This window comes from Lynx canadensis, chromosome C1 (assembly GCF_007474595.2).
Source record: "Lynx canadensis isolate LIC74 chromosome C1, mLynCan4.pri.v2, whole genome shotgun sequence".
In the NCBI taxonomy this organism is placed as follows: Eukaryota; Metazoa; Chordata; class Mammalia; order Carnivora; family Felidae; genus Lynx; species Lynx canadensis.
This window is the reverse complement of record NC_044310.1, coordinates 25,302,412-25,316,267: the sequence shown is the minus strand read 5'-3', so window position 1 is coordinate 25,316,267 and position 13,856 is coordinate 25,302,412. Positions and strand designations below refer to the sequence as shown.

The following is a 13,856-nucleotide window of genomic DNA, read 5'->3' as shown; positions in this document are numbered from 1 at the left end:
GCCCTTCTGTATCACTATTGTATTTAAATGTCCCAGCCAGCCAAAATCTGGTTGTTCTGAAGCCCTGGGTCAGGCAGGGCCTTTTGTCATTTGCAAATTAATAAACTTCGAGTTTCTCAAGAAGTCTACATTTCCATCTTTGGCAGATTTAAAACCGAGGTCAACTATGATACTCTGGAAGTTCGAGATGGACGGACATACTCAGCGCCCTTGATCGGGGTTTACCATGGGACCCAGGTTCCCCAGTTCCTCATCAGCACCAGCAACTACCTCTACCTCCTCTTCTCTACCGACAAGAGTCACTCAGACATCGGCTTCCAGCTCCGCTATGAAAGTGAGTCTTGGCAGGGAGGCAGATGACAAGGTGGGCTCCAGTGGGTGAAAGGACCCAGGACTGTTCCAGCAGCGGGCCTCCAGCTTAGCCCCATCCCTATGGCTTTCTCAGTTAGGCTGTGCTCCTAGGGGAGGGGGCACTCCCTTGCTCTCAGCCTCTGTCAGAGCCCATGGGAGCTTAGAGGGGAGCCTTTGGAAACAATGAAAGCTGATGATCTACACACCACAAGGCTTCCTCTGCGAGCGCGTGGTTGGGTGCCACTGTGCCGGGCTCTCTGGGGACAGAGTGTTTGAGGATCGTGAGGTTAAAAGGTGATGGCATCTCCTGCTCACCCTCACCCTCCCTCATCACCTTCTGCATCCATCTCTGGTGCCTCAGTTGAAGAAGATGGATGTCCCTTCCATTCTTTGTAGACCAACATAGAAAGTCACGATTGAGAGCGCCGTGAGGAAAGCCTCATTTTCTTACTCATGTTTGTATCCCTAAGACTTAGTGTGGTGTCTAAACCATAGTGGACACTCAACTTCTGTTAATTAAATGAATGAATGAATGAATGAATGAATGAACAAATAATAGAACCAACTTGTTTTCTCTGACAGACAGGTCTTTAAATACCTTCTCAGCAGATATTGACAGCCACGCTTGATGCATGGGTAAATAGCAGCTTCAACTTTCTGTAAATCAGGGCTCTCTCCTCCTTCCCTTTGTGAGCCAGCTGGGGTCTCTCTATGGTGATGGTGAGCTGTCTGTTCCAGCTGTGGGCTCTCTTTTCCAGCTATAACACTGCAGTCAGACCATTGTCTGGATCCAGGGATCCCTGTAAATGGGCAGCGCCATGGAAATGACTTCTATGTGGGTGCTCTGGTGACCTTCAGCTGTGACTCAGGCTACACATTAAGTGATGGGGAGCCCCTGGAGTGTGAGCCTAACTTCCAGTGGAGCCGGGCCCTGCCTAGCTGTGAAGGTGAGATACACTGTATGGGGGTGCTTAGGTAGTGGATTCCTTTCCTGCCATGAAAAAAAGGAGCTGGCAGGGGCACTGACTCTCCCACTCCATCAGTGAGGGCTGGGGGTGGAGAGGAGATGGCTCCCAAGTTCCCAGGAAGATTGGTTGGGGTGGGGGAGCTCCCCAAGCCACTCCAGTCTTTGACCACCTTCTTCACTCTCGTAGCACTCTGTGGTGGCTTCATTCAAGGCTCCAGTGGGACCATCTTGTCACCAGGGTTTCCCGACTTCTACCCCAACAACTTGAACTGCACCTGGATTATCGAAACATCACATGGCAAGGGTGAGTGGTTAGGCCTATAGCAAGTATTGGGATGTGACCTGGTCAGGGCCCCATGTTCCCCAGGTCGATGTGACCTCCATGGGGATCTCCCTATGTAGTGACCACAGGGCTTAGTCTGAATTTTTCTCATCAGCAAGGAAACTCCCAGAAGCTTCATATCTCTTTGAATCAACAGAATTCATTCCATAAATATTTTTAAGAATCTGAAATCCCCATGCCAGAAGAGATCATAGAGATCACCCTACCTAATGCAGGAATCTTCTTGAGTTGCCTTCTACAAGATGGCACCACACCGTCTGCCTAAACACCCCCAGTGGTGGGAAGGTGGCCAACCCATTTAGCAGATGGGCACCTGCTGTCATTTTTTGATGGGTCTGACCCCTCCTAATAGCTTTTTAGGTATTCCTGAACATTTTTCCTTGTTCTGTGTCCTAGAGGAACATAGGATACACCTGCTCCCTTTCCCCATGTCCACCCTTCAGAAACTGGACCCAGTGATCCTTTTCTTACATAGCTCAACTGTTCCTCAGATGCCATGTTTTCATATTCCTCACCAGGCTGGAGTGTTACCTCAACTTCCCTACCATGAATGATCTTTGGAAACCCATGTTCAAATTAGGGGTTCTGGTTAAAAATAAACAGTAAATAATATAGTCTTTGATTCAACAAATATTGATGGAATGCCACCCATGTTGCAGACACTGGGGCTGGGAATAAGCAGTAACCATGCAGACATGGCTTCTACCCTCAGAGCTTGTTCTGAAGTTCATCCAGAGTCATGGTTCTTAACCCCTCTGCACTTCAGCAAATATATTAATGCTTAGACTGCACCCTGGAGATTTTGATTCTCTACATTGGAGGTGGAAAATAAGCATCTTTGATTTTAGAACACTTCACTAGTAATTCTGATGCATGCCGTTGAATAAGAACCTCTGTCCGGAAGAGTTAACATGTAGAAAAGCCAAGAAAATTTTTTAAAAGAAAGAGTAACTCTTCCAGATATTAAAGTGTTGTTATCGGCTAAAATAATTTTAATGATGTGGTATGAGTATTGGCGTGGACACACATATCATGGGGGAGTATAAAGGTCCAGAAGTAGATTCCTTTGTGTATGTGTGTGAGTGAGTGTGTGTGTGAGAGAGTTTGTGCACGCACACACACGCACAGTCCTGTGTGTGTGTGAGTGAGAAAGAGACAGTTTGTAGTATATAATTAAAGTGTCATTTCCAATCCATTGAAGAGAGGATGGATTATTTAATGAATGGTTTTAAAACAGTAGGCTTAAACACTTGGGGAAAAAAAGAAAAGAAGCAAACAGACCTCATACATTTAACCACATGAATTCCAGTACTAGAAGAACATGAAAATCTAACCTCAGGTAGAGACATACTATAAAGAGTAACACTGAAAGCAGAATCCATAAATGCAAAGACTATATAATATTTGATTAATAAAACTTTAAATGGATTTATGTACAAATAAGCCATAAAAAATTCAGATAGTAAGTGGACAAAATTAGTTTCAACGTGTATAATCAAATAAAGATTACCAACATGATGCATCAAAGAGCTCCTAAAAATCTTTAAGGAGAATATACCTGGTCCCTACACCTGTAAAATAAGCAAAGCGATAAGTGCTTCATGATAGAAGAAAGACAAATGAAAAGGACATTGACCCCACTCATAATTAAAGAAAAGAAAACCGAACGAGTAATTAAACACCATGTCTTTTTTCAAGTCAGCAGAGAAAATCATAACATTGTGGGAGACATTGTAGAGACACAACTGCTCTTCTTCAATGCTGACATTGTGTGAAATGGTTGACACTTTCTGGATAATGGTTCCGTGATGTGAATCAAAAGCCTTCAAAATATACATGCCTTTGGACCCAGCAATTCCTCTTTTGGAATTTATATGGAAAAAAAATAAGTACAACAGTACATCAAGATTCAGCTACAAGGACACCTCCTAAAACACTTTGTTACTTGGAAAATTAGTTAGCTACTCAAATGTCCATCAATAAGGAAATGTTAAATAAACATAGGGTACCTGTGTATAATTATGCATTATATGTGCAGCCTCTAAAAGGCATAATGTGAAAGAATATTTAAAGACCCACAGAGGTAGTTGCAATATGTTGTTAAGTCGAAAGAGATGTTTCCCAAAAGAATATATTCAGTTTATAAAAAATATACAAGGATATATGCATAGAAAAGTGTCTGAAAAGATCTATCCCAAGATGTTAGTGCTATTACTCTCTTATTTTTATCTTCTCATTTTTTCTAGTTTTGAGCGATAAACATGTATTACATGTAAACTATACTATTTGTATAAAGAAAGAAAATTTGAAAGAAAAGTAAAGTCCCACCATGTGTACTTAAGTGCTTTCTTTCACTCTTGCCTTTAATAGGCCTGACCTAGCTGGGGTTAGGATGACATGGGGCTTCTTGGGAAGACAGGAACCTCCAGGCAGTCAGGGCAGTCAGAGGGCCCGTTGTCCCCTTCTCCCCACAGTATTGTTCCTGAGGAGAGGAACAGAGTCCTTGTTCATCCTGCAGAGCTGTTTCCACCAGGTCTGGGCCAGCATTGGCCACTGCAGGAGCCAGGAGCTCCTCCATGGTATCAAGAGGGAAAGAAAGGCAGCCCCTCGTGATCCCTAGAGGAACAACCCCCTGTAATTTATAGGGCTGTGTGTTTCCCCTTGGCTTTCTATGTGTGTCTTTGCCTAGAAGTCAATGCAATTAAACAAATATTTACTAAATGCTTATTGTATACTTGAACTTACACTGGGTGCTAGGAAAACCCAGAAGAACAAGCCATTCTGGCTTTGCTGCCTTCACGAAGGTTATAGTCTAGTGGTAGAGACAGACAGTCTAATGTACCACTGCCAAGAGCAGATAGGGGTGGGAAACATCCAGAGACCAGCCTAGAGCTTGGTTAGGTAGGCGTCCTGGGGTTGAGACTTAGGCCAGTCTTCAAGGATGAGCAAAAATCAGCCAGGATGAAAGGCGTTCCAGGCAGAGAGTCAACAAGGGGTCACTGATGTATGGCAAGGTCACTTCTTCCTTAGAAGCATTTAAAGGCTTCACCAAACCCTTAGCATGGAGCTCTAAATTGTAAAATAGCTGGCATGATCCTATAGCCCTTGCTCACCTCTCTCAGCCTCCTTCAGAGCCCTGTAGACACTACATTCTAGCTACACCGAAACTCTTTCAGTTCCTGAAGCTTCCCAGGCTTTCATTGTCCTCTAGAGCTTTGTGCATTGAAATGATTTTCTTCTCTCTGGAACACTTTCTCCCCCTGCACCGTCTCCACCAACCCTCTTGTGTGGCCAGCTCTTCATCTTCTGAACTCACTTCCTTTAATGAGCCTTCCTGACCCCCTTTCTCCAGCCCTGAGTGTGAGTTGGGTTCCCCTCCATGGGCTCCCACATGATCCTGTACTTCCCAGCTCTCATACTTTGCCACACAGTACACAACTTGCAGCTCCATTTTGTCTCCCCCTGAAGACTCTCAGATCTTTGAGAGACATTTCTGCCTTGTTTCCTGCAGCTTCCCCAGGTTCTGGCTCTATGCCTGGCACATCAGGAACTCAAGAAATATTTATATGAATTGAATTAAACTGAACCAAGACCCTTCTCCAGAGGGCAGTGCCTGTAAGAGTGTCTCAGGTTAACAGATCCATTAGGTCACTGACTCTGATTGATCTTCAGCAGACAGAGGAACAGCTGGGGAAACTCTAACCTGTGTGAAATTCAGAATTATTCGATTTCCCAGCCAAAGGGAACGGCCAATTCAGGAGTCCAAAGAACGTGCCCTTGCTGAGACCCTGGAACTGACATTTTTTTTAACCATTAAAGCTGCCTGAGAGATAAGTTGAGCAAAGAGAGCACCTACTATGTGCCAGGCACCATGCTGTGGGCTTTGCATCTGCTAGCCCAGTCATGCCTCACTCCAAGAATTAAATGTCATCTATGAGGAGGTGCTATCACCCGTGTGTTAGAGTGGAGGAGACTAGAACTCAGGACGTGCTGAACAACTGGCCCAGACCCTCTAGCTGGTGGACGGGCTGTAGATCTAGGTCTGTCACCACCCCCCCCCCAAAGCCCAATGCCTTTTCCACAGCTCTGAATGTGTGCTTCGGCATGGTGTCCACATCTGTCATAGGCTCCTGCATGGTGACTCCGGTCAAGTATTGGTTTGTGTGTGCATCCATCACACCAAATCTGGATTCAAGCCCCAACATGGGGCCTCTCTGTCCCTGTGACGATGTCTTCATTTCCTCACAATGGCCAAAAGAGCCCCAAGCAATCAGCACAGCTGGGAGATCTAGGGGCTCTGTCTCAGTTGTTTACTCATCCTTAGAATGCCAGCCAAATGTTTATTCCTATGGAGGGACTGTGTGTGCACGCTAAAGAACAGAGCGTGAGGCTCAGTGCTTAATCAACTCTTGACTCCCTCTACTGTGTCTGACCCACTCTCCACCCAACCCGTGCTCTAGCCCAGAGGAAAGGATATATATTCCACCAAGCCTTTTCCCAAACTCTGTAGACTGAGAATGGTTTCTCATGTGCACACATGTTAATGTATTGAGAGTATAGGATACACGTGGGCACACATACCTGTGTGTCTCCAAAACGCTCACATCCCTCATGCCAAAGAAGTCTTCCCAACCCTCCAGGCGTAATTGCCACTCTTCTTCTATGCCCCCATTCTGGACTCTCACTATTGATGTGTCTGTCTCCTCCACTAAACTGGGAGATTTTTCTCAGGGCTTAGCTCAGGCCTGGCACTTAGTATGTGCTTAGGATCTGCTTCTTTGAGGAAATAAATAGATGCATCTCAGTTGTCTGGGCACAGGGCATTACAAGCTGCATGCCTGGCTCTACCACCTCTGTGGGGCTCTGTTTCCCCTGCCCACCCACCCCCATAGAATCCCAAATACTCTGGGGTCACCAGCTCCTGTCAACAGAGAAGCAAAAATATGAAAACATCTAAACTGTTTTCGAATGAAGAGCTTGGATCCAACCATCATTTATCAAAAGCCTGTCAGTAATTATCTAGAGAAGTATTCCTCAAACTTTTATGTGCCTACAAATCTCTTGGGCATCTTGTTAGCATGCACATTGTGATTCGGAACGTCTGTGGTAGAGACTGAGATTCTGCATTTCTAACAAGCTTTTGGGCGATGCCCATGCTACTGGTCCATGGACTTTTAATAGCAGGTGGACCCAGCCCCCCTAGTCTACCCAAGCACCTGCCCTTAGCACATCCAAGGCATGTATTCCCATAGGCATGCTGACGTGTGGGTGGGCATGCATGTACACACACGCCCACCCACACACAACTGCCATCTGGATGAGTTCAAGAGTTGCTTTGGGTGTTAAGATCCTGCCACCCCATCTTTCTCACCACCTGACCTGCCTCACCACCTGGCCACTGTTACTGCCTGCTCTCTCTCTATAGCTTGAGAAGCTAAAACCTTCTCTGTCAACCCCTACAGCCAAACTGCACTTCAGATCCCAGCTCTGCCACCTGCCAGCTGGCTGACCCTGGACAAGTGACTTTATCTCTTTGTGCTTCAGTTTCCTTGGGTGTCAAATGGAGACGAAAATAATCATACTTATGTCATTGGTGGGATTAACTGGGTTTCATATCTTCTCTTCCAATTGATAGGGACCAGCTACAGGGCAACTAAAACACACGGCTTGGAGACACACAGATACTTAGTGCTGAAACGTTAGTGAATATTATTGTTTTTCTTTAGTGCTTTCCAGTCTGCCCCTAGCACATTCTGAACTATGTTCAATATAGCATGTCACTATGAACTGTAGCTTATTTTTTTTAATGTTTATTTATTTTTGATAGAGAGACAGAGCACAAGAAGGGGAGGGGCAGAGAGAGGGAGACACAGAATCCGAAGCAGGCTCCAGGCTCTGAGTTGTCAGCACAGATCCTGACACACGGCTCAAACTCACGAACTGTGAGATCATGACCTGAGCCAAAGTCAGACACTGAACCAACTGAGCTACTTAGTAGCTTAGTAGTTTAGAAGTAGCTACAAGTAGCTTAACCCCTAGCTACTTGTTTAGTGTCTTGTATATCATATCCCCTTGCACCTACCTGACCCTGGATCCCAGCCCATAGGAAGCACCCATCAAATATACAAATACTTGTTGAAAATTAGTGAGTGAATCAGTGAATGAAAAAAGGCTATGAGGCATTCTCATGGATCTAGCCATAAGTCTCCCTTTCAAATTTGACGGCCATAAAGCAGTTGTCCTTCTCCCTGACTTATGGACAGCAGCATGTTCTGGTTCATTTGGGTGCAATCATTCCTGTTCACCCGTATGTATCAATCAGTACATGCTCGCAGTCCTACTCACTGATACAGGTTCACAAATGTTTGTGCACATCCTGTCTTGCATCTGGGCTGCTTCAGCCATCTCACTTTGTCACCCGGACCCTTCCGGTCTCTTGGCAGGTGTGTTCTTCACATTCCACACCTTCCACCTGGAGAGTGGCCACGACTACCTCCTCATCACTGAGAATGGCAGCTTCTCCCAGCCCCTGAGGCAGCTGACCGGCTCAAGGTTGCCAGCCCCCATCAGCGCTGGACTCTATGGCAACTTCACTGCCCAGGTCCGCTTCATCTCCGATTTCTCCATGTCCTATGAAGGATTCAACATCACCTTTGCAGGTAAAGCATGTCAGGTCCCCTGGGGGAAATGATGGCAGAACATTCTGCCTCTCCCTCTGCTGCCAGCCTCTGGTCTTCCCAGCCCATGGATATCGATCCACTTTCTAATCTCTGGGAGAATGACCTCACTGCTGCAGCAAAAGATAGCTGGGTTAGACACAAGGACAGACCTCCCTGTAATGGGCTGGGAAGCAGGTTTTTGGGGGACTCTCCTTCCCTGAAGGTGTTTAAGATTCACTCTGAAAATCACCTACCCAACTGGTTGGACTAAGAGGTCCCTTCCTACCCTAGTAACTCCTGATTCTTCTCCTGATTTCACTTCCACTGTTTCACAATCCCAGCAATTAAAAAAAAAAAAGTAAGGGGATTTGAAATTAACATATTGGAGTATTTGAGTATCGTTTGGGGACTTCTTCACCAATGCTAATTTAGTAGCAATAGATATTTATCTCTGTGTTTAGGAACCCTGAAAAGAAAGCTCTTTAATTTAGTATTCAGGGAGAAAAGAGGACCCTTCATTCTTCTTGTCCCAATTACTCCCACCACTCTTGTGCCATTGCCTCCCAGAACCCCCTTCTCATCACATGGATTTCCCCAGGACAGGAAAGAGATATATAGTCTCTAGGAACTGGGACATGGCCAGCTTAATCCCATGCTGTCCCTCCACAGAAGCCACCTGCCATGTGCCTGGGCCAGTCTGGCCAGTGGGACATATCCAGCCACTGTGTCTCCTCCCATCTAAGAGACCCTCCTTCTCTTTACCAAATAGAGCCCCAGGGACTGTGTCCCAGAGGGAGATACCCTTGGGGAACAATTGAAATTGTCACTTCTGTGCCACCACTAGAAGTATTGGGCAGATCCCTGGCTGATAAATGCCACCCCATCATGCTTGCCATCTGCCTCAAGTGTCAGCGTTACCGACATAGCTTTGAGTGAAGCATTTGGATTCTTTCTCCGGGTGTAAGTTGCCTTCGGCTGGGTCATACATTCTGACCCTCTAGAACCAAGCAGATTGAATTTATCTGGGTCAGTGCCTAGGGAGAGAGAGGCTGGAAAGTCTTCAAGCCCTGAGGCCTGGGGTTAATATGGAGATGAAGGGACAGAGGAGGGAAGGGTCAAGTCATGAGGAACCTCATAAATACTCCCAGGAAGCATGTTTCCAGAAACACTGTGTCCTCTCTCTGCTTGCAGTATGAGGCATCCCCACAGCCCAAAGCACTGTGTTCCTCCCCTCACTGTATGTTTCTCTCACCCCTGTTCATCTTGGGGTCTCTCTTCTTTTCTCTTTACCTTTTGTGGGTCAGTGTGCATATATTCTGTACCTCTGTCTTTATCTCTGGCTCCTTACTCCCCACTGTTTGTGTCTATATGTTTCCATGTTCTGTGTCTGACCCCAGCTCTCCTGCTGCTTTTCCAGAATATGACTTGGAGCCCTGCGAAGAGCCTGAGGTCCCAGCCTACAGCATCCGGAAGGGCTTACAGTTTGGCGTAGGCGACACCTTGACCTTCTCCTGCTTCCCCGGGTACCGTCTGGAGGGCACAGCCCGCATCACGTGCCTGGGGGGCAGACGGCGCCTGTGGAGTTCGCCTCTGCCAAGGTGTGTTGGTAGGTGGTCACGTGCTTTCATTTTGCTTCACTAATGGGGTGGGCCAAACTTTAGTCGATTGGTATGAGGTAGTGAAACACATATGGGCCAAAAGGCCAATAGGCCTGGGTTTGAGGACTGCCTGAGCACACACTCTTGCCTGCACTGGGGCGTTGGGTGGGAGGCCTGACCTCCTTGCCAGTCTCTGGAGGCTGTTCAGAGCTCCAGGCTCCAGGGGTGGGGAGAAGTAGGGTGATAGCCCAGGGAGCAGGGACAATTGCTGGCTGGCCCTCGTTTATAAAGTTGATGGCTCTGCTTGCTCAGCACTTGCCACACAGGGCTGGATGGAACACAGGCTAGATAGTGGAGTGCTTACCATGCTAGCTGTTAGCATAGAACCCATGCGTCCCGTGAAATCTCGCATGAAACCCCAATATACCCCGTAGCTGGAAGCAGCAGTGACTGACTGAAACAGGAGCCCTGAGGTCAGCCTTGCCTGAGACATCCCCATGGAGCCTGGGGCTCTGCAGAGGACAATTGTAAACAGGCTGGCAAGATGGGCCTGGCTGGGCCTGTATGGTCACACAGGTTCAAGGTCGGGTCTCTGCTCAGCCACTTCCCAGCTGTTAGATCTTAGGCAGGCCACCAAACCCCCTCGGCCTCAGCTTCCTCGTTTCTAAAACAGAGATAACAATGTTCAACTCACAGGCTTTATTCCAGTTTAGATGACATAATTTACATAAACCCAATGGGGTGCTGTATAATTATCATCATTCTGCCAATAACCTTTTTATTGTTATCTATCAATAACCAAGAACCTCTCACAATCTCAGAGAGCAAACCTGAAGACACATGGATGCAAAATTCCATTTGGATCCATTAAATAATCCCAGAGTTTATCCTTTCTCCTGTAACCCCCCCCCCCCCCCCCACCGCCTGACCAACAGCATCCATGCACCCTGACCCGGGCACACATTGAAGCACACACATTCAGACCTACACATTCCCCCATGTACATTCAATTTTTCTCCAGCTACCAGAAACTCATTCCTTCTCCAGGAAAACATCCTCAGCTAAGTAATTCTGGGGGAAATCTTTCTTGAATGGGATTATTCAGGACCACAGATGCACACACTCCTTAAGCTCTTGCCTCATTGATCTCATTACATAAACTCATTCTTTAACTTATTATTCCAATTACTGTTTGTTCATGACACCTCACAATATTTTCATTATTACATTTGTCTTCTGTTTCGTGTGTTATTAATAATGCACGGCAATTATAATCACCTCTAATTACCACCAGCCCTGCAACAGAGCCTCAGGCTGGAGGTATCATGGGAAAGCCCACCCTGGGGATGCTCCCAGTTGCTACATGCACTGTGGGTGTAAATTGGATAACTTAACCCACACAGTGTTACCAGGAGACATTCCCAGCTGTGAAGGAGATGAACAGCTCTGGGCTCTAATTCATGGTGTGATAGGGTGACACAGCCCCTGACCTCAGGGACCCTTGAACTTGATGTGGAAGAGACAGCCCTGACTCCAGGGGACCCAATCTGCAGCAGGAGACATGTCTCTGTCCTTGGGAGCCCTGGTGTGATGGAGAAGAGCAAACCCTCTGCCTCCAGAGCTCCAGACTGATGGATAAGACACAGCCCCTGCCCTTAATGAGACCTCTCCTGATGGGGACGACAGAAGTCGCAGATGCCACAGTCAGTGGCAGGACTTTCCTGTGCATATGACTGTTTGTTTCTCCGGCACAGTTTGTTTCCATTTATACTTGTGTTTGGCTTTTCAGTGCATCTGCTCACCTCCCCTGTTACTTTGGAAATTCTCCCAGAAGCAAATGTCTTGTCCCTTTACCTTCCTGTACCCTCCCCGGTGCCCAAGACAAAAGCCCTGGCAGGGAGTCAGGCTCTGGTGGTCAGCCAAGGACTGGCCCCATCTGAAGCTACCAGCTCTGTGTCCCTCCTCATAAAGGTGTTGGGTGGTGGGCAAGAGGAGAGGGGCATGAGAGAGGCAGAGATGAGCACAGAGCAGTTGTGCTGGAAGCCAAGACCAGGAAAGGTGTCCCATAACATGCCAAAGCCCATGCTTAAGGGAAGCCAAATTTAGGAACTAGGCAGAGGGCAAGAGGCATCAGTAATAGCGAGGGTGCCGTGAACACTGGGCAGCTAATGCACACTTCCCAAGAAGCTTCTTGGGCTGTCTGCCAGTCCCAGAGCACAGGCAGTTAAGGCTCCAGATGGAATCAGGTAAGCCACGTAGATTCACCTGGGATGGATGGGGAAAGAGAGGAGGAATAACGCTTGTTGAGGGCCTACTATATGCTGACCAATCCTCATATGGTCACTTATTTTATCATAAAATCTCATGTATTTATTCTCTATAGTCTTATACAGATGCTATTATTGCCCAGATGAAGGCAGATGAAGAGAGCGAGGTTCAGAGTGTTGATATAACTTGGCTGTTCATGCTCATCTCACTGCTCCACAGGCCTCTCCCTAGATGGAGGGGAATAATGCTTCACCCCAGAAACAATGGAGAGCTGCTTAAGAGTGCTGCCCATGTGATATGACTGAGTAATAATAACATGGCTAAAAGCCTTCAGCACCCCCTCCCCAAATCCCTGCCCTCATCTCAGGGCACCCAGAAAATGTACATGGGGTGCCTCTCCACTGCTATTGCTTTAGTTTTTTGCCCCAGCTCAGCACATTCATTGTGCATATTTGGACACTTTGCAAACAGGCTCTAAGACAAACGGTGGCTGTCTTGGTCAGTTCAGGCTGCTATAAGGAAAATGCCGTGGGTGGCTTAAACACTAAATATTTATTTCTCATGGTTCTGGAGTCCAAGCCACCCAAGATGGAAGGTGCCAGGAGATTCAATGTCTAGTGAAGGTCCTCTCCTAGCTTGCGGGAGGCAACCTTTTTGCTGTATCCTTACAAGGCAGAGACAGGGCTCTGGTCAGTTCTTCAGCTTATACGGTCACTAATCCCAATCACATGCCAAGGGCCGCACCTCCAAATACCATCACATTATAGATTAAGGCTTCAACATACAGATTTGGCACAGGATCGTGAACATTTAATTCATAGTAATGGCTTATGTAAACTAGGAAACTGAAGCTGTCCTGAACTGGACAGAGCCCAGGGAGTAGGGTCCATTGAAAAACTAAGGGCCTGTTGTAGAACACAGACATGGTCTTCAAAGGTCTAAGGAGCAACCTGAGGGACACAAGAATATAAACCAAGACCACACGAGGCTCAACTCTGTATCACAAGTTCCATCTACACTGCCTTGGCCCAGTACACTTCAGGCTTAGGACAATTAGGGTTAACTAGGTGGTGCATTGGCCGGTGGCCCATTGATTGACCTCAGAGCCCTTCCAGCAGATACTGTGCCTAGAATAGGGATACTGAGAGATAGTTTGGAGAAAGCAGACTTGCTACTGTCAACCCCAGAGATTCAAGACATGCTCCAAATTCTCCATATGTCCAGACAAATAATGTGCCTGCCATCTGGACTTGTATTTACATCCTTCTGGAACCTAATTATTTTTAGGATGGTACATCTTCTGAGGTCAGTGTCCTCCATATTCATTCATTCATTCATTTGGCAAATATTTATTTTACAGACAATCTGGGCTGAGCCTTGGAAGTTCATAGATTCATTAAGCATGACCCGAGCCCTCAAGTAACTCACAGTTTAGGTGGAAGATGCCGGCAAGTAAGAAGCAATCAGGGTGCAATATGGTAGGCACTCTGATATAGGGAAGCACAGGGAGAGGATCTACAACTATTAAACACCCGAGAGAGATAATTGCAGGGTTCTGCAGCCCTGCCCTGCCACTGAGCTATCTCCCCTTTCATCTGCTCATGCCTGCCCTACCCTGGCACTGAGTGGGTGTTGGGCATAGAGAAATGTGACCACATCCCAGAGGATCG

General features: G+C 46.9%; 1 protein-coding gene across 1 annotated transcript in view; it reads left to right on the top strand.

Moving 5' to 3' along the window:
• CSMD2 (CUB and Sushi multiple domains 2) overlaps positions 1–13,856 on the top strand; it is a 607,194-nt gene that overhangs the window by 396,205 nt on the left and 197,133 nt on the right. Inside the window, exons 17-21 of the mRNA XM_030326876.2 lie at positions 147–334; positions 1,110–1,298; positions 1,506–1,622; positions 8,105–8,320; positions 9,738–9,926. Coding sequence (XP_030182736.1) covers positions 147–334; positions 1,110–1,298; positions 1,506–1,622; positions 8,105–8,320; positions 9,738–9,926 — 899 coding nt within the window. The remainder of the gene's footprint in view (positions 1–146; positions 335–1,109; positions 1,299–1,505; positions 1,623–8,104; positions 8,321–9,737; positions 9,927–13,856) is intronic.